This window comes from Protomyctophum parallelum (assembly GCF_964188405.1).
Source record: "Protomyctophum parallelum genome assembly, chromosome: 22".
Taxonomy (NCBI): domain Eukaryota; kingdom Metazoa; phylum Chordata; class Actinopteri; order Myctophiformes; family Myctophidae; genus Protomyctophum; species Protomyctophum parallelum.
In genome coordinates this window covers 19,968,270-19,989,457 of record NC_139714.1, presented here as the reverse complement: position 1 = coordinate 19,989,457, position 21,188 = coordinate 19,968,270, and the positions used below count along the sequence as shown (strand labels likewise).

The 21,188-nt window shown below is 41.6% G+C and overlaps 1 protein-coding gene across 5 annotated transcripts in view; it reads right to left on the bottom strand.

The window, feature by feature from the left end:
* Positions 1-1,411: 1,411 nt before the first annotated feature.
* The window catches only part of dennd5b (DENN/MADD domain containing 5B), an 85,772-nt gene continuing 65,995 nt past the window's right edge, over positions 1,412-21,188 (bottom strand). For all 5 annotated transcript variants that reach the window (XM_083757869.1, XM_083757871.1, XM_083757872.1 and 2 more), the window contains 12 exons: positions 20,406-20,558; positions 16,212-16,293; positions 15,443-15,524; positions 14,932-15,060; positions 14,513-14,634; positions 13,350-13,495; positions 10,314-10,432; positions 8,615-8,802; positions 7,636-7,718; positions 6,464-6,593; positions 5,636-5,810; positions 1,412-5,289 (listed from right to left, as the gene is read on the bottom strand). In XM_083757869.1, coding sequence (XP_083613995.1) covers positions 5,106-5,289; positions 5,636-5,810; positions 6,464-6,593; positions 7,636-7,718; positions 8,615-8,802; positions 10,314-10,432; positions 13,350-13,495; positions 14,513-14,634; positions 14,932-15,060; positions 15,443-15,524; positions 16,212-16,293; positions 20,406-20,558 — 1,593 coding nt within the window. In that variant the 3' untranslated portion in view covers positions 1,412-5,105. The remainder of the gene's footprint in view (positions 5,290-5,635; positions 5,811-6,463; positions 6,594-7,635; positions 7,719-8,614; positions 8,803-10,313; positions 10,433-13,349; positions 13,496-14,512; positions 14,635-14,931; positions 15,061-15,442; positions 15,525-16,211; positions 16,294-20,405; positions 20,559-21,188) is intronic.

The window sequence follows — 21,188 nt, the reverse complement described above, 5'->3', positions numbered from 1 at the left end:
GCGCGCCATTCGATTACAATGTCTCCCCACATGATCTCAACGGTTCCACTAACAACATGTCATCTAGTCCCATGAGCTGCACGTTAACGCCACAGGAAACTTTGGAACTAGTACACTACAAACGCAACCTAAAGATGTCGCTCAAACAACCGCTTGGTAGGAATTTGAGGCCGTTGTTGTTGCGATGTGTTGAAAAACAGACATGCCCTCACCTTCCTCCTCCTCAGACAACTTCAGTGTTTTTCACTCAGCGCGGTACAACGTTTACGCACACGCCGACAACACTTTGTCTGTGACACGCACGTTTTCTTTGAATGCCAAATAGAAACTTACCTTTAGTTTATTTTTTGGTCTTCGCTTTTTTCAAAACAAACCCTTTAAAGTCGTCTGGTGTAGCTGCACGGTCAGAAAGATGTATTTATTTTAAGTGCCTCTCATTCATGTAAAAAGATCACAGCTCACCACTGTCCGTAGTAGAAACGTATGCGCATGCGCGCTGCGCAGCCCACCGCTCCACCATTTTCTGTTTTTTTTTCTTCTCTCTCAATCAAAGTAATTTACATACATGTGTGACGTATGACCGCGTAACAGAGCCATGGCCATATAAGGACGGGAATTACGCGGGAAATGGGGAGTTGAGAGGTTGCAGCCAGGACACGCACCACACGGTGGCAGTGTGGCACTGTTTGTTTGTTATATTGCTCAACTACAAGTGAAAGTTGGTGAGTCCAATTTGAGTATTTGCTTAAAAAAATGAAACTTGCGCGTTCAAATGTAGGCCTAATAAGAAAAGAAAAAATCATGACATTTAAAAATCTCAAGTTATGTAAAAACTTAAATGGGTTTAGATAAATAAATGGTTGCCTAACTTGCCTGCAGGATAATTTGAGCTTTATGGTCAGAAAGTAAAAAAAAAGACTTACATAATATAATTACAATTTACAATTTACAATTTAGGCATTTAGCAGACGCTCTTAATCCAGAGCGACTTACATTACCTACTATCTTGTATACGTGCCTGTGCATCATTTTTAAAACAACTAATAGAATACAAAAATATAAATAAACCAAAGTCATTAATGCCTACTACACAATAGAAAAATATCGACTAATTGCTAAAGCATGATCCATTAATAAATATTGGTTGAGTCAATTATATTTGCAATATAATATATATATTAAGGTTATAAATATGACTACGGTATGCATAACAATGCTGAGAACAAGTATTTAACATGGGTCAAGTTCACACGACCCCAAGGAATGTGTTATGACAGGCATGCATGCATGACTGGCTGCATACGCAGTTGCACACGTGTGCACGTACGTACACACACACACACACACACACACACACACACACACACACACACAGTAAAAGCACACCAAAAAAAATGTATCAGGTGTTTTTAATGAAATATGCATAATAAATATCAAACAGAACAATAGTCTACAGACACATGTCAATTTGTTTGGTAGCTTATGTCTCATAGGTAGGACTCAATATGGAAAAGCTATGCTTCTGAAGCACTTTCTTTCCCCCAGACTTCGGAGCAGATCTTCTGCTTCCAGACCTGCCAATTTTGAAATTTGTCACACAAAAAAAAAAAACTATGTAACAAGGAATCCAGTTGAGCACAGTGTAAAACAAGGGTCCCAGACACGCTTTGATTTCCACAATATGTCCTCAGAATTGGAAGTGCAATGAGGACTCGTCTCGGCAGCAGAAAGTAAGAGTAAGAAAGCATGCAGGTAGCAGTTTGGCAGAACCTACACGGCTAACCTCCTTCATTCTTTAACCGCAGACAAAAGTATTGATGAGTTCTAGACATAATGTTAGTAAATGGACCAGTACCGGTCCATTTGGTTCCGTTTGTACACTCTCAGGGTTAAATCAACACTGGGGAATTCACCGTGTACTGTGATTAAAAGGACCAGTGACTTCACCCATTTCTCAACCCATCTTCATAGAATTGGTCCTCACTAATAGTGCTTTATAACACCAATGTTATAAGATGGCACCATTTCTGTGTACTGGCTCTGTGTCAGTGTACCCAGATATACGCGTCAAGATGCCGCCTAGAGCACGCGTCTCTTCCGGGTTTTTAAACAGCTGGTGGATGGAAATGACACTTGCGCGCGCCTGCAACTTGACCCGTTGGCCAGAAAACCGGAAACACATTGCAGACGCGGCCGTCAAGTTGCAGCCGCGCGCAAGCGTCATTTCCATCCACCAGCCGTTTAAAAACCAGGAAGAGATGCCTGCTCTAGGCAACATCTTGACGACTCTTGTCGCGTATATCTGGGTGTACCCAGTCTCAAGAGGACACACAGCCAGTTTTATGCTCTTGCATTAATAAAAACAACAAACAAAAAGTTTAAATCTTGTTTGAAATGACCAAACCTGCCTACTGATGATGCAACATGCAGGCAGGTTTCTGAACTGCCCCCCAGTGCATAAACCTTGAGACACAGAGCAAATAGACCAAAAATAGTGCCATCTTATAATGAGCAAATATGAAGACAGTCTGAAAATGGGAAAAGTGGTCTTTTAAGTATATATGAAGCTCAAGTCTTCAAGAGCATAGCAGCAGGACCAAAGTGGTACAATGTGACAACATAAAGGGGAGACAGAGTGGTCTTTCCCTGTTCATTCTACAGGTGTCTTTTTGTAAACCCAGAATGCCGGTGATATACACCAGCACAGACAACCGCATTTAAGGCTCTCTGGGCCTACCACAGATCAAAAGGAAAAATGTGAATTGCATAACATCATGCTGTTAACAACCATCCCTGGTGGGCTGTCTGTATTTCACAGAGTAAATACTGTATCTTCAATACTGTATATTAACCACTTAGAGTAGACCCTCTATACTTGGTAAAACGCATCTGAGTAGCTCTGTTCTTCCGTGTGCTTTTTCCCCCTCCAATCTACATCACATCTCTTTGCCAAAAATAGCCGATCTCTAAGCTTAGAACGAGTCGCACTCGCAACACTGCTCGATATGAGCTTGAAGATCTGATGAGTTTTGGCAACAAAAGAAATCCGCAGAATATGGATGGTTCAAGTGGTTAAAACAGAAGGGAAGAAGGAAATCCTCTCCGTCGGGTGGAAACCTCATGTGTTCAAAAACCAAAACCATTTCAGGATTCAAATTAAAGAAATTGCAAAAGTAGTAGTATCTACAAGGTTGTCGATCTGCAACATTCTGAGTGACACTGTAGTATGACCATGTAGGGCATTATTTTAGATAAAACACAAAGCGATGAAATATCGAGATAAGAGGTTTCTGCCCGAGGAAATACAGATGAGTCCGGTTGCTCCTTTTTCCTCCTTTTTATCTTTCGCCTCAACGTCAGAGGAAAAGGTGACAATAAATACATTTCGGTCAAAATCAGGTCATATTTCATCGACATGCACTAATAATCCAAATATTTACAGGAGATTGCATCAGAGATTATTTCATGGCAAACGTGGCAAAAAACCCCTCCTAGAATAAAGGATTATATTTCAAACAAAAGCCAAAACACACCAAGATTCAATTTGCTTTGACATAGAAGGATTAGTTGGGGGGGGGGGGGGGACTGAATCACTCAAGTTACTATTGCCAACATGTTTGACAATGTACTTTGAAGCTTTAACAGTTATTCATTTTTAAATCCATCAGTGAAAGAAAAACAAACATTTTAGTTAGTATTAGACCCAGGATAGCATTGGCAAAGTGGTCCAGAATCTCCAACAGCCATGCAGTTGTACGAGTGCTGTATGTATGAGGCATACACAGGTTCAAGAACACACACACACGAACACACACACACACACACACACACACACACACACACACACACTCCAGTAATGTACTATTTTGTGCGGTTGTCTTTCTTCAGAAACCAGTGGATCATTCCAAATACTAAAAAGTTGGAACATATAAAAATAAAAGTAGAAGCATAAATGCTCACATACCTATACACCCATCTGTGAAATTACTTTTGTCACCCCCCCCCCCCCACACACACACACACACATACATATACAGTTTTCAACAGCCAGGTCTACGCCTGACATTTTGGTAGGAATGGTCCATGCAGCTTCAGATAGGCTCCCGCCCTCGGGCAGGCGTCTCGTCCCCGTGCCTGTCCGTCAACATCGGCAAGCCAATCGTAATGCAGAAGGGGGAAAAAAGGGGGTCCAAAAAGGCAGGGGGGGGGGGGGGGGGGGGGGGGGCGACGACAGAGCCGTTAGTTCATCGCCACAACCACTGTACATGGCTCAGCTTCTTGCAGAGTCTACCCGCGGGCCTCCCGATCACCATTGTCCCATACCACGCATTCGCCGCAGTCCACATCTTTAGTCCTTCCAGTGTGGTGACTACAGAGAGTCAGCAGGGTCAAAACAGTATTCATTCTGTGGTAGATTACGGTTTATGTGGCCCAGTAGGCACAGGTCCCCCGGCTAATACTATACCACTATAACGGGGAGACAGCGGAATTACAGCGAGCAGTCGCAGACAGAATGCAGGCGAGAAAAGAGATCGCAGCGTCTCTACGCGAGAGACCCTTCTGTACTGTTCATTTCAAGGACCTCCATAACTCTGAGTGTACAAATGGAAGCAAATGGACCCCTGCGCGGTTCCATTTGTACACTCTCAGAGTTTGGTTCCATTTGTACACTCTCAGAGTTACGGACCAGTAAGGGCCCATTAGAACCGCCCCAAGGAACCCTGACGGTCGCTCTAACAACACTTTTAGAACCACTGATATTTCTTTCATTGTTTTTGTATAAAATATCCGTAGTAAAAACCACAGGCAGGGTAATAATACTGCATCCAAACTGGTTAATAATCCCAAACCTCAAGCCTTCTCGTGTGAAGAAGTGGAACTTGTGTGCTGCTTTGGTCGTCAAGTTGCTCCATGCGTGCACTTTGTCGTACGACAGGCAGTGGGAATAGCCAAGCTAACAAGCTAACAAATCTCGTCGATCTGCCACCCAAAAAATAGGAACACCAGGTTGAAAGTGTTTTAAGAGAAAGAACAGCTCTTTGCATTTGCCATTTCATTCCCTCGTGACGTGTCTAAAAGTGGGGGGGTGCAGTCCTGCTCAGAGGTTAAAGGTCGACGCCTTTGACCAGCGAGGATTCCAGTGTGACGGCGAAGTCGTGGAGGGTCTCCAGGACGCTGATGAGGGCGTTGACGGTGGTCCGGTCGCGTAGCAGAGCGGACTCCTCGTACATCCTCTGGATCACGGGGCACTCCACCAGTAGGGGGAGCCACTGGGGCAGCAGACGGTCCCTGCAGGAAAAGAGGTGGATGGGAAAATGATCAGCTGAGCTGAGCTGTGCTGAGCTGTGCTGTGCTGTGCTGTGCTGTGCTGTACTGACTGTACTGTACTGTACTGTACTCACACGGCAGGCTGACATGCTTACTGACAGGGGGTTGTGATGCACCTCAATGAAATACATTCATCAGGGAATGTGTGACATTATGATGAGGTTTAGAGTTGAAGCCACTTAAATTTGCACACTGCCCCGCGACGCACTGATAGCCGATCTACCAAGATGCAAATAAATATCAACTTATTTGTTGCCGCCTATCTCTATACTTGTTATTGACACTTGCTCCAAAAGCAGAAGCCTACCTCGCGCCCATGCAAACCAACAGCTGGAACTTTCCGTCCTTGCCAATGTTCCTGGGGGTGGAGTTAATGGCGTTGACATAGCGGCAGAGTGATTGGCAGGTCATCCCCAGGGGCTCCGAGGTCTCCTGAAGGTCTCCCATCTGGTCCGCTGTCTCCATGTAGGCCACAGCCTTCTCTGTAGAGAGGGAACGACGGACACACGTCGAGAGGTTTTCACTAACGTAGGAGGAGAGTTGCTGCGGACCCGTTCCTTACTAGACAAATCTACTACTACCCTAAATACATTATGGAAAAACACTAAGATTAGATCGCCTACCGATACTTGCAGAGGCTTCTTTGCGTGACAGTTGCTAGAACAGCAGTGAGCCTACTACGTACATAACTGCCATGAGTTTAGATTGGATTACCCTTTTTAAAACGCCAATAGTCTCTCTAGTTGAGTATTTCTGTAATAAAAATTTGCGGAATTTGAAGAACGTGCAGCTATTGGAAACACACCGGTGAACGCACCGGTGAATGAAATAAAGGTTAATTTATATCCATAAGAGTCTATGTCATCACGCAGCACGTTTCTGTTCACATGGAGTAATTCAAATTGGCTTTTTAGGGAATTTGGATATACAAATACAAAAAAATATTAAATTCTCCCCCATTTCTTTGGTATATATAGTTTGGTATGCCCACATGATGGCCACAGATATGCTCTATAAAGTGTGAAAAACGTCTTTTTCCATTTCGCCAGACCTCTAAAAGACTGACTTTGAGAGTCTACCAACATGCTGGTCCCAATTTACGCCAGCAGAGGGCAAAGTGGCTCCACACACTCACCCACAAAGTCCCAGACAAAGACGGTCTTCTGGAAGAGCCGGGCGGACTTGAAGCCGTGGTGGAAGAACTGCTCCAGAGCCCCGACCAGGCCGCTCTCCTGACCACACAGCAGGATGGTCAGACTGCCCCTCTGTTACGAGAACGCCGGGGATTAGTCACGATGGTTGAAACACAGAACCTCTAATATAAAGGTGTTGCCGCTAACAGATACAGTACACCGCTTAGGATGGACATTCTCAGATTTCAGACGGAAATAGGGGTTGGCAAAAAGTAAGTTACCATACCCCCATTTCTAATACAGCAAAAATGGTGTATCTACAAAGCTCTCAACGCGTCGCGAAGCCACACGTTGAGAGCTTGCTGATCAACTATTTTGTTTATTAGGACAAAAAGAGAAAACGTTCGCCTGATGACCCAAAATACGCCCCTGGACACGTTCTCTCTGGCGTTCGTTGGTCACAGAGTTACACAACGCTCCTGAGGTCAGTCACTGAGTGAAGCGTGCGTCATGGCAATGAGCAGAGACATCTCCCCTCCAGAGCAAAGTGCATTGGATTTGGAGACTGGATCAACTCCATTGTGTCTGACTGTGCAGTTAATGGACTCCTCCAGGGCTCCGAAAAGGCTCTCTCTCACTCACTCTCTCTCTCTCTCTGTCTCTCTTCTGCTCCTTTCACATCACAGTCTCTTTCAACGGTTCCCTATAGCTAGTTAGGTGTTTAAAACCAGGTGCAGCAGTTATAAAACAGAAAGAGATAATGGCCACACACAGAAAGAGATAATGGCCACACACAGCCGCCGGAGAGAGGGGCAGGCAGGAGAGATGTTGACACAGAGAGAGAGATTCAATGGTAAGCACCAGAGTTTATTCACAGCCTGTCACTTCACAATTCTCCCAGACAAAGTAAGCAGCAGCATAGAGAATGTTTCTCTCCTGTAGCCACTAACGCTGGTGGTAGAAATACTATTCTCACAACCACTTGCTTCAATAAATGTTGTAAACAAAACTCTCTCTCGCGCACGCGCACACACACACACACACACACACACACACACACACACACACACACACACACACACACACACACACACACACACACACACACACACACACACACACACACACACACACACACACACACACACACACACACACACACACACACACACACCTCTTTCTCAGGTTTGTGGAAGTGTTTAATGATGTTGTTGACTGCCTCCCCAATGGCTTCCTGTATCTGGGCTGATGTTGGCTCTGAAATCAGGAAAACCACCACGTAAACACACAGATTCAGATGTTTTAATTTTTCTATACTAGTGCGCTGCATTTCTACACAGGTAAAATGAGAGACTATCCATTTCAGTACATAAGAGAACAGAAGGCTAAAACCGTTAATAAGATACATGACTCTGAAGAGGTGTGTCTTCAGACAGAATATTGAGTTTGCAGTAAGAACTGCACTCACTCCCAATCTTCTGCTGTAGCCTGAAGACTCACACCTCTTCAGACGCCACCTTAGCCCATAGGACTTGCCATAGCACTTGACAACCTTTCAGGCTTATGCAGAGGCTAAAATGTCATTTAGATGGCATGTTATGTAGACAGATGCCAGGTCATTGTAGACCAGGCATCCTAGTGTGTATATTCTCAATGTACACAGATATCATTTTCTTGATATTATGACTGAAGACAGGTTCTTTGTTTACGTATGATCCTAGATCACCATTTCTCTGCATATGATTTTACATTTCGTTTTCCTTGCTTACTGTACGTCACTCTGGATTAACAGATTGTGTGCCCATGACGTCTGTGGACGTCCTGGGTATTACCCGCTATGTGGTGCCCAAGACATCTGTGGACGTTTTTGTTTTTATGAAAAACAAAATATGTCAAAAAAATGAATGTAAAAAGTGGGCACCCTGGGGTTTAAAAAAAAAAGGTTTGTGTGGGCACACAATGTGTTTTAAGAGTGTCTGCTACTGTAAATGCCTAAATTACTACTGTTTAGTTCTAAAGCCTTAAAGGTCACGTCTCACCTAGACACAGGATCTCACTTGAGCAGGAAATCGGGTTAAAGTTTTGGGTAAATGAGGACAGTTACACAGTGCTGCATTTATCTGAACTGTTTTTTTATGGCAGAAAACACCTACTGTATCCACGGCCCGACATCGACGTGACGCTGATGCGTCGGGTCTGGGACGGCGAGCGCTGGAGCTCAGGGGTGCGGCAGCCCCTCCCAGAATCCTCCTCTGTGCTGGGCACCACCAGCTCACCGATCAGAACTCGCTCCAGACTGCCGTCGTCCACCCCTTTACCCAGCCACCGCCCGCAGGGGAACCTGGAGGGGGAATGCGGTTAAGTTATAGTTAAAGGCACACGGTTTGGTGAGACGCTGACCCTTCAGGAACAATCTTGAAAAGGAGGAAAAAAAACGTCGCGCACGCTGGCTCTATGCACAGCGCTTTATTTGATTGACGTTTCCGGGTCATTAGGCCTTTAGGGTCGGGTGGAGAGTCCAAAAAAAGGTTCTTTGTAAGTCCAAAAAACGGTTCCTTTTTGTTGAGGTGCGCTAGACCCACCTATGTCCAGCTTTGAGTGTTTGTGTAAACACAAACATTGAAGACAAAAGTGTATGAACACAAAAATGTAAGACTAAAGTGAGGACACAACATAAAACTGTTGGCCTCAGGTCATAATGGGTTAATATAATATAATCAGTCAGAGAGAACAGCAGAATAATGGAAGAAGAGTCAAGGTCAGTTCTGGGGTGCATCTGTTTGCAGAACAAGGGACAAACATATCAGCGAAGCCAGATATCTGAGAAGCTACTTGAAGGGTGCAGGAACACATACTGTAGATGTTACCGTTCCTGTCTTTACAATTACGTATGTATACATTGTTCTGTTTGACAAAAGTCCAGATTTTGTACTGTAATATCGCCACTCTACAATGTTACCTAGATTAGATCACCGTTGAATTTCAGTATCTTTCACACAATATGCTGGAAAGGCAATCACTGCCCCTGCGTGCAGTACAACTATGACTCTTGAGACCAAAAAAAAAATAATAATTAAAAGGAAACGGACAAATACCTGGCATTTTGTAGTAGAGTAGCAGCGTAGGCTATTCTGTCCAAATCTGACCAACATTTCAACATTGTCTTACAGCGGTTTCCCCACACCACTGCCGAAGGCAATCTTGGCCATCTCAGAATTCATTGAAAATTCTGTCCCAATCACGTCTTTATAGCCCGAGGTTGTAAAAGCTCTCTGTGGCAGGGGGTCCTTATAAAAATGAAGAAAACCTTCATGATGTGGGTTCCGTTCTGTGAATTGTGAATTCACTGTGAATTAATGTCAACGGGCTCTATACTCTCTCAACGTAGTTTATAAAAAGGTTGAATTCAAATGTAGAAAACTCACCCAGTGTGAAGTAAGCGGTAAGCCTTTGATGAGTTTATTATCATCAAACCTTTTCATTTAAAGGACCCGCATGACTCTGAGAGTGTACACATGGACATGTTTGTGCACTCTCAAAGTTACAGACCTGTAAGGGTACATTTGGAACCCCCTCAACATTTGGAACCCTAAGGGTCACATGGACGCCACTTTGAACATCATTGAACCGTTTATAAGTGGCTCGCAACAGTGGCTCGCAACAGTTTATGCATGTGTGTGTTTTCGTTCACATGGAGATTCTCAGACATACATACATAACATAAATATATATATATATATACAACATATATAAATATATACAAACACACAAAGTTAATTGTAGAAGCGGCTAGCACCGCTTAAAAAAAAATACACCAACGAAGCAAATAAGAGTGGAACTGAATCCGCTCACCTGTATGTGTGTCCTGAGATCTCGTTGCGCACCATGACACAGTCGACCAGCCATTTAGCCAGGAGACCAGAGTTGTCATGACCCAGCTGCACCGTGGTCAGCTTACCCAGGTTCTGACACTAAACAAACACACAGATGGACGGTGCAACATAAGAGTGAGACTCTTATTTTAGTTTTAGTCATAGTCTTTTGAATAGTTTTCAATTAGTTTGAGTCACATTTTACCTTTACCATTTACAAGTCACGTGGAATGCTTTAGTGTTAGTCGACTAAATCTACAGTTGATTTAGTCAACTAAAATGTATTTTGGCGGGCCTTGATGCCGTCGTAATGACTGATTTTACACTTGCTACAAGCTCACAACACATGCAACCAAGTGTAAAATTACTTATACTAGATCTCTTGTTCTCTAGTCCCTTTTAAGTTCCTAACATTATAGTCTAGTTATTATTTGTTGATAAAATTGTCAAAATTGTCTTAGTTTTAGTCATCATAGCTTAGTTTTAATTTAGTTTCCATTTCGTTTTCGTCAGTGAAAAAAAAAATGTTTTTGTCATAGTATAAGTCAACAAAATCAACACTGCAATCAGCTACACGTCCATCACCCAACCATTACTTTCACAAATGGATAAAGGAACACTGAGAATTCTAGTGTGTAATAACATGTCACTACACACACCACACGCACACACGCGCTCTCACACAAGAAAACAAAACAATACAGTTGCTCTAGCATTCCCAAATGACAGTGGTGTTTTTATAATGAATAATACAAGCATAGAATGAGTCAATAATTGAATAATAAAAACCCAGCAAAGAATGTGTGACAAACGACAATATGACACCACAGAATACCTAAATAACAGAAAAAAAAAAATAATCCTTTCGGGGTGGTAGAGACATGGTTGATGTCCAGCCCTGACTAGAACAACCTGCAGTGGTGGAAAAAGTACTCAATTGTTTTACTTAAGTAAAAGTACCAATACTGCAATTTAGAATCTGCTATTTTCAAATGGCCGAAATGTATAGGGTTGAAGTGGTTAATGTATGTTTTCTAATCAAAATTAAAATCGCCAGAGGAACTAAAGTTGTCAAATAATTGTAGTGGAGTAAAAGTACAAATCTTGGCTCCGAGATGCAGTGGAGTAGAAGTAAAAGTACTGGAAATTTTGAAATACTCAAGTAAAGTACAAATACCTCAAAATTGTACAAAATACAGTACTTAAGTAAAAGTACTTAGTTACTTTCCACCACCGAGCAGAACCTACAACAACACTTAGACAGTGTCACACCAGAACCAGCCCAGTTCCAGAAAGAGAGCGCTTTAGGAGTAGGAGAGATGGGGGTGGGATCCGTTTGAGATATGGAGAGAGAGATAGAGAGAGACTCTAACCTTGAACGTGGCGGAGATGTGCGTGTGAGGCCTGAAAGCAGACTGAGGGAGATGGAGACACTTGTTATGTTAGCACATGCATGATGGGTAGACAACATGAAACGTGGGCTTTGCGGCCGTGCGGCGGAGGTTGGTGAGACATTAAAAGCAACATGCATGCTACACTGGCACTTCCCCCCGCCACCATTATTGCGGCGAGCACGCACACGCACACGCACACGCACACACACACACACGATGAGTTCATACACCAGACGTGTCACCGCTGTAGTGCGAGGGAAAGCACACAAAACACCAGGACGGCGCCAAAATTAGCAGACCTACAGAGCTTAGTTGCAGGTTTGCTATTTTTAAGAGCACGACCCCATTGTACGACGAGGTACAAATTAATCATTAGAAAGACGGACAGGAAGAAATGTGAGTTCAGCAGGGTGTAGGAGGTAGAATTTGGCAGCAGCTGTTCTGTTTGTCTTGAAGCTTATGTATGTGTGACATAGCTCTATGAAAAACCTAGCATTGTGTTATGTTCTGTGGTGGCGGTGTTGTGTTTTATTGTTGTGTGTCAGGGACACATAACTAATATTGCACACTGCACCGTATGTGTGAATGCATTGTTCACTAGTATAACATTGTCCCTCTCACAAATAAACAAATCAAATAAGTGACAAAGTAATGTGAACATTTAAATGAACTAAAATATAAATATAGTTATCTCTTTACCTACAACTGTGGAATGTTTGCAAGATTTGCATCGCGGCTTGAAGGCACTGTTCTTACTAGAGGTACTGTTTGCTCAGATGTGGCTATATCACTGTAGTAGCCACTGTCTTTCAGCTCTTTATCTGACCGAATCAATCAACAGACTCTTCATGTGACTTACATGTGACATGCTTTTGGAAGTAAATATATAAGCTCTAAGTCCTTGTTGTTCATTGAGCCAAGCTGGGTTTCCGTTGTATTTGTCATACAAGTTTTGGCTCCGGGAACATGCAAAGCTACAGGCTACCATTCATCGTCATGAATTACATGAAGATGCAAAGATGCACGTTTGTAGCTGCTGCAAAAGCTACAACAGCTACAATTACACTGTGTAGCTTTGCATCTTTTGCATCTACCCATGTGAATGCAGCTGTATTCAAGCAAAATGTCTCATACTTTGAAGTCTGAATAATTTTCTTGCCTAATTGTGTACAGTATCTAGGTTTTTGAGCACCACTACAGCATTGACATACTCATGCATTTTGACTTGACTCAATGTATATGATTTTTCCTGGCGGCACCATGCTGTAGTTAATCGTTCACTGCGCTGCAATGGATGGAGTGAATGAATGAAACGACAGAGATGAGAGGAACACAGATGAGGAAGCGACGTAGAGATCCTGACAAACTCTTTCCCCACACACAAACCACACACCTCACCCCTGTGTAGGCACCCAACATCTAATAACACCCCAGGGGTCAATTGTGGTGCAGTGCTCCAGCCCGCTAGAGGCCATGGGATGTGTTGACCCTGATTAATACTTATGTGGCGCGCCAGCAGCCGAGCGCAAAAATAGCCGATCTACAAGCTTTCCACAGTTGACGTTGGCGCGCAAATAAGTAAAAATCTGGCTTTAGGTCAATGGTTGAGAGGTCACACTCACGTCAAAGGCCATCTCAAGGACATTCTTGGGGATCTGCATGACGCCAGAGTCTCCCAGCTCGCCGGACACACACACCCACGGGTTGGACGTGGTCATGGTGTTACTCAGCTTCTTAATGGGGATGATGACCGCGCGGTACGGGATCACTGCAGGGACAAACACAACAGTGTGTTAGTATACCAGAGAAATGCAATTATATGAACACAAATGGAAGGTTTTTTTGACAGTGGGATTTCTCAGTGTGTTAGACCCACAATCCTGTACCGTACCGAGTTTGAAAACAATGTTGTACATTAAGCTACGGTAATCATCTGGGGTCCCCCCCCCCCAAATCGTTCGAGGGGGACCATTTGAGAACCACTGCTCTAGTATGACATCAGTTCCATTACAAAGAGTTACAAAATAAAAAAAAATTCTCAAAACACAGACAAACATATCATAAACAACAGTCACCTACGTGTCAATTTTTATTTTATTCTTTTGGAACACAGTTATTAGGACGTGATGGGAGTCTACAGATTTAGCGTGGATAAATTGACTGTGTGACTCGGTGGGTAACGGACATGACGTCAGGACTTCTGTGCTCTATTGACTTGAAGTCTGGGATGTGCTAGCTTTTTCAAAGATATGCGCACAGTAGCCAGATTGAACTTGGTACGTCAAGCTGGGATGATTCTCAGTGTACTACATTTTATATGAGAAAATGTACCATTGTGTGGCTGAAGATAATAGTGACTCTTGTATTATAATGTAGAAGTGCAAGAGTTAGGGGTGGCTCAATGAATAATGCATTAGGCTTTAAATTATTTTTTGATTAAACTGTACATGTATCCTCATGGTTTATTCATGCTCATAGCCAAGGCAGCCATTGATCCCTATTACTGTACATCCACATGCATCTAAGGCTGAGATTAAACCAACGAACGCAGAAACAAGATCGGGAAGAGGCCTAACCCTCAGTCCCCCCCCATCGGCATGGAGCCGTCTTCAGAGCTTTAGCTGTGGCTTCTATCGGAGGTTAGTCCACTGCACTCCAAGGTTATCACAGCTTTAGAGATATCCACTGCCATAGATCACACAGTGAACTGACAATTAAAGGACTTTCTTTAATTATATTAGCCTATATTATTAGGCTTTTTATAGACATGGAGCAGAGGACTCACTGATGGTGGTGAAGACACTGGTGAAGCAGAAGTAATCCACGGCGTTGAGGGAGAGGAGGTGGAAGAGGAACTGCTCCTTCTCCTCCTCACAGCGCAGGAAGGCGTAGCGCTTATACAGCTTCCTGCAGGATCGCGCGCACACACGCACACACACACACACACACACACACACACACACACACACACACACACACACACAGGTTCGAATTTGTTTGTGGTGTATCTACTCGCTGAGAGTTAAATCAACACAAAGGATTTTACTGTGCAGGATTGGTTGTTGTGTAGCCTCGGCTTTCATTTCCGTTCGCATCTTGTGTGATGGTACGCATATCCTATGTGTCTTTTGTGTCTTTGTGTTTGTGTTTGTGTGTGTGCGCGTGTGCGTGTGAGTGTGCGTGCGTGTGTGTGTGTGTGCTCACTTGGTTAAGGCATGTCGAGAAAGCAGCTCTTTGAGGTGCTGAGAGAGCAGCTTCTTCTCCAGTGACAGACGGATCCACGCTCTGGCCCTACCCACCTCCGTCTTGATCTCTGACATGCTCTGGATATGTCTGTGTGTGTGCGTGCGTGTGTGAATGAGAGAGAGAGAGAGAGATAGAGAGAGAGAGAGAGAGAGAGAGACAGAGGTTACTGCATACTTGACTGAGCAAGGAAAACACAAGTCTATACATCAAATGCATAGAAATAGTCATCTTAGGATCATAAGTAAACCAAGAACAGTACAATATCCATTCAATGAAACACTATAGAATGTCAGATCAATATTGACCTGGCATCTGTCTACAGCACTCTACATAACATGCTATCTAAATGACATTACATACATACATAACATGCTATCTAAATGACATATTATCCTTTGCATACGCCTGCAAGGTCGTCGATGCTTGGGCAAGTACTACGGGCTAATATAGGACAGTGACCCATCCATACCTCATATCCTGTACAACAGAAATGCGCAGACATGGCATTCCTATTGTTGGTTCTGACTTCCTTCGCTCCGGGCCACTCGATACTGCATGGAGGAAATGAAAAGCAGTGAGTGTTCAGTGTGTTTGTGCAACGCACACACTAATCACTCATTGTTATGGCGGGTGAGGATATCGTTGCTGTCGGGCAGAAACCTCTTATTTCCATATTCTAACTTTTTGTGCTTTTGTGTGTACAGCGTCACACAAAAGCCTCAAAAGTAGCAGATCTGCATATGATGCTAATCAGTGGTGTGTTCTACCGTTATACGCTGTATATGTAGTAGGCTGTGCAGAACATTTTGAATAATAATACAAATTAATAATACTGTCTCCTAACAATTTCCTCTATTGACCACGGGCAAGCGTATCGCCTATACATGTGCATGTCGTGCAGGGAATGATTATTGATTGCCCTCTGAAAAAAACCTAGAACACAGCACTGATTCTAAATGTTCTAAACATCACGTACATATACCTGCTAGTGCACATGCTAGCTGTATATACAGTACAGTATGTCCCTGCAGGGGTTGGCACCCTTTAGGAGTTCAACAATTAATGAACAATTCCTCTAAAATAACTCTAACCTCTAAAACGGTCCGATTCCCTTAACGGTTCCCCTTTAACGATTCCTAGGGGGTTCCGAATGTATCACTTACAGGTCTGTACCTCTGAGAGTGTACAAGTGTGTGCATGCGTGCCTGCGTGTGTGTGCGTGCGTGTGCGTGCGTTACCTGGAGACTCTGCTTGCTGCTGCTGCAGTTTCTCCTCTCTGGCCTGGTAGTGCAGTAGGTGGGACCACAGGGCAGACTTCCCCTACGGGGTCAAAGGTCAAGGGTCATCAACAACACTTCCAATACACACACTGCCAATTACAGAGAGATGCTGTACAGCAGTGGTTCCCAAACCTTTTCATGTCAAGGACCCCCATATTGACACCAATTAGCCCACGGACCCCCATTAGAGAAGATACACCAATACTTGTGGAGTTCATTAAGAGAAGCAGTTAATGCCACCACTTATTATTTCTCAACAAAAAAATAAGGTAGCACTTTACAATAATGACCCGTTATAAAGCATTTATAAACGTTTATAAGCAGTTTGTAGACTATTAACAAATCATTAACAACCTGTTTGTTGACATTCGTAAATGATTACTAAAACCGTTATAACTATGGTTACAAATAATGTATAAGGTATTAGTAAGTAGTAAACTATTCATTAATAAGCCATTTATATACATCTGTAAATGATTATTAAACATTTGTAATGACCCCATTATAAAGCATTTATAAACATGTATAAGCAGTTTGTAGACTATTAACAAATCATTAACAACCTGTTTGTTTACATTTGTAAATTATTACTAAAACCTTTATAACAAATTTACAAATCATTTATAAGGTATTAGTAAGTAGTAAAACTATTCATGAATAAGCCATGTATAATACATCTGTAAATGATTATTAAATCATTTGTAACTGATGTTATATAATATATACAAGCTATTTGTATATTTGGGAAATGTGTTTGTTCATGTTTAACATATACTTTGTAAAACATTCCTAAAATATCTATAAATCCTTAGTACATGTTATTAAGTGGAGGAGGACAGTCATACTCGGATACGAGTGACAGCCGATGATGATGAAAGTGACGACAGTTCATCATTTACAACTGTCGGTTAATGTTTGTTCATGTTTAACATATGCTTTGTAAAACATTCCTAAAACATATATAAATCCTTAGTACATGTTATTAAGGTGCCTATAGTAAAGTGACGACAGTTCATCATTTACAACTGTCTGTTAATGTTTGTTCATGTTTAACATATGCTTTGTGAAACATTCCTAAAACATATATAAATCCTTAGTACATGTTATTAAGGTGCCTACAGTAAAGTGACGACAGTTCATCATTTACAACTGTCTGTTAATGTTTGTTCATGTTTAACATATGCTTTGTAAAACATTCCTAAAACATATATAAATCCTTAGTACATGTTATTAAGGTGCCTATAGTAAAGTGACGACAGTTCATCATTTACAACTGTCTGTTAATGTTTGTTCATGTTTAACATATGCTTTGTGAAACATTCCTAAAACATATATAAATCCTTAGTACATGTTATTAAGGTGCCTACAGTAAAGTGACGACAGTTCATAATTTACAACTGTCTGTTAATGTTTGTTCATGTTTAACATATGCTTTGTAAAACATTCCTAAAATATCTATAAATCCTTAGTACATGTTATTAAGGTGCCTATAGTAAAGTGACGACAGTTCATAATTTACAACTGTCTGTTAATGTGTTTGTTCATGTTTAACCCTACATCATTTTATGTTGTGTTGCATTGATTGATACAGGACCTTGCCATGGAAAAAGGTCAGTTTTAGTAGGAGTTTTGTCCCCTCAGCCATCGCGGCATTAAACAAACTGCCCCGCCGATAGGATGGTTCTGTACACAGTGGGGAACTCATGTTTTGTTTTTTGTTTTTTGTTTTGTCTTGGTGCTATGTGCTCTGTGTTGTTTTTGATGTGGGTGTTGAACTGTTGAACAGATTGTGAAGACAAATATCCTTCGGGACAATAAAGATTATTATTATTATTGTGGGTAATCCTCAGTACAGAGGAACTCCATACTGAGGGTAAGATGGTCTCCTGTTTGCTCAGGCACAAACAAATTAATTACAAACATCTAAGCTTCATATAAGTGGCCAGATATGCACTCATGTTTACATAGTGTTATTCAGTAACATTTGTTTTTGTATGACATGGTATCATATGACATTGTTTATTTAATTGTTTGAAAAACGGTTAGCATGTTAGCTAGCTGTTAGCACAGCTGTTAGCTGTGCTGTGTAGCCTGTCTGTGTTACATGATAATTCACTGACACTCCATGTAAGTGAATTCTCAAAAACTAATGTTACTGAATAACACTATGTAAACATGAGTGCATATCTGGCCACTTATATGAAGCATAGATGTTTGTAATTAATTTGTTTGTGCCTGAGCAAACAGGAGACCATCTTACCCTCAGTATGGAGTTCCTCTGTACTGAGGATTACCCACAATGCAACACAACATCTTCAACATAAAATGATGTAGGGTTAAACATGAACAAACACATTAACAGACAGTTGTAAATTATGAACTGTCGTCACTTTACTATATGCACCTTAATAACATGTACTAAGGATTTATAGATATTTTAGGAATGTTTTACAAAGCATATGTTAAACATGAACAAACATTAACAGACAGTTGTAAATTATGAACTGTCGTCACTTTACTATAGGCACCTTAATAACATGTACTAAGGATTTATAGATATTTTAGGAATGTTTTACAAAGCATATGTTAAACATGAACAAACATTAACAGACAGTTGTAAATGATGAACTGTCGTCACTTTACTATAGGCACCTTAATAACATGTACTAAGGATTTATATATGTTTTAGGAATGTTTTACAAAGCATATGTTAAACATGAACAAACATTAACAGACAGTTGTAAATGATGAACTGTCGTCACTTTCATCATTATCGGCGGTCACTCGTATCCGAGTATGACTGTCCTCCTCCACTTAATAACATGTACTAAGGATTTATAGATATTTTAGGAATGTTTTACAAAGTATATGTTAAACATGTAATATACAAATAGCTTGTATATATTATATAACATCAGTTACAAATGATTTAATAATAATTTACAGATGTATTATACATGGCTTATTCATGAATAGTTTTACTACTTACTAATACCTTATAAATTATTTGTAAATTTGTTATAAAGGTTTTAGTAATCATTTACAAATGTAAACAAACAGGATGTTAATGATTTGTTAATAGTCTACAAACGGCTTATAAACGTTTATAAATGGTTTATAATGGGGTCATTACAAATTATTTAATAATCATTTACAGATGTATATAAATGGCTTATTAATGAATAGTTTACTACTTACTAATACCTTATAAATGATTTGTAACCATAGTTATAACGGTTTTAGTAATCATTTACGAATGTCAACAAACAGGTCGTTAATGATTTGTTAATAGTCTACAAACTGCTTATAAACGTTTATAAATGCTTTATAACGGGTCATTATTGTAAAGTGCTACCCAATAATAATAAGAAAAGATACACCAAGGACCCCCATAAGAGAATATTTTTACGGCTCTAGCAGAGATTCTCAACCCGTTTAATTTCAAGGACCCCCAGTTTGACATGCATTAGTCTATGGACCCCCCATTTAATGGCATTTCTATCTCTGGGTCCCCAATTTGTATTGTAAAAATGTTAATGTATGTCAATGTTAATGTAACTACTGCTGTAAAGGGAATAGGAGTATGTACTGCCTCTCCCCACGCACTCAGCTGCAGCTGCCCAGCTGACGAGCATGCGTCATCAGGCAATGGCCTCTTAGCGTTTAGCTGCGCATGCACGTTAGCTTGATAGATGCGCGTTTGTGTTGAGTGTGTAAGATAACCAATTTGTTTGTATTCCACTGCACCGTCTGGTGCGTTATCCCAGTTAACATTAAAGAGGAAAGACGAAAGAGGGTCACATTCAGAAAAAAAATGACCCATCTTTATTTACTTGGTTTTAATCACCTCAATCTAGACGTCGTTACAGTAGGTTCTGTACATCTTCCCAGGTGTAAATGTCATCACTATTACGCATGTTATCATTTGAACCCTGGCATCCATTATTCAGGGGGGGAATGTTCTTAAAATATCTGATCTACAAGCTCACAGGCAGGTTTCGTCAAAGAGATCTACTGGTGTAGAGGGGGGAAAGAGCGCAGAGAGGCAGCGCATTCTCTGATAAACGGAACCTTTTTTTCAGAGAGTTCTCGATTTTTTCCCCCTCTTTAACGTGTGAGTGTGTATGTACGTGCACGAGTGCGTGAGCTGACCTGTTTGACCTGCAGGCCGTGGCTCCAGATCCTCTCCAGCAGGTCACAGAGGGAGGCGATGAGCGTGTTCTCCTCCAGACCCGTGATGTTGGCCTCCCCGTGGCCCAGCTCCACCGCCTCCTTACCCATCTTCTCTACCAGCATGCGCTTGGTCTGCGCACACACGCACATGCAATTTAGGCATTTGGTAATACATCAAAAAATAGTCATCATTAATTTTTTTATATATTTATATTTATATATTTATACTTCCTGGACAGTGTTGTATTTGTGTTGTTGTTATTTTTGTTATATGTGAAAAAATAAATAAGGAATGCACACACGCAATGTTCCTATGTGTTTTACACAATGGCAAATAAAGGTATCTGAATCTGAATCTGAACTATACTTTTGAGCACCGTTTCCCAAACAGTCTGTTTAGTACATTTTGTTTTTGTTTTTCAAAATCTTTTTATTGCAATTTTTCAATAACTCAAGAGATCTCAGGGCAGACAAATAATGAAAAGACTATGTTGTTGAGCAACACATGCCCCTCCCAGACAAAAGGAAAAAAAAACATTTTCTCTCCTTCAAGTCCCAATTTAGTAAAGCCAATTCCCAATTCCCCAGCCTCTCTACGAGTACTCCATCTCTGCTAACCCCCACAATCAGTCATTGGGAGGGTGAAGATAGCCTCGGGTCTCCTCCGATACCCGGGCCGTCAAGCCACCATCTTCTTTTCACCTGACAGTGAAGGGTATCACTAGGGGGGCGTAACGCATGTGGAGGTACACGCTATCCCCC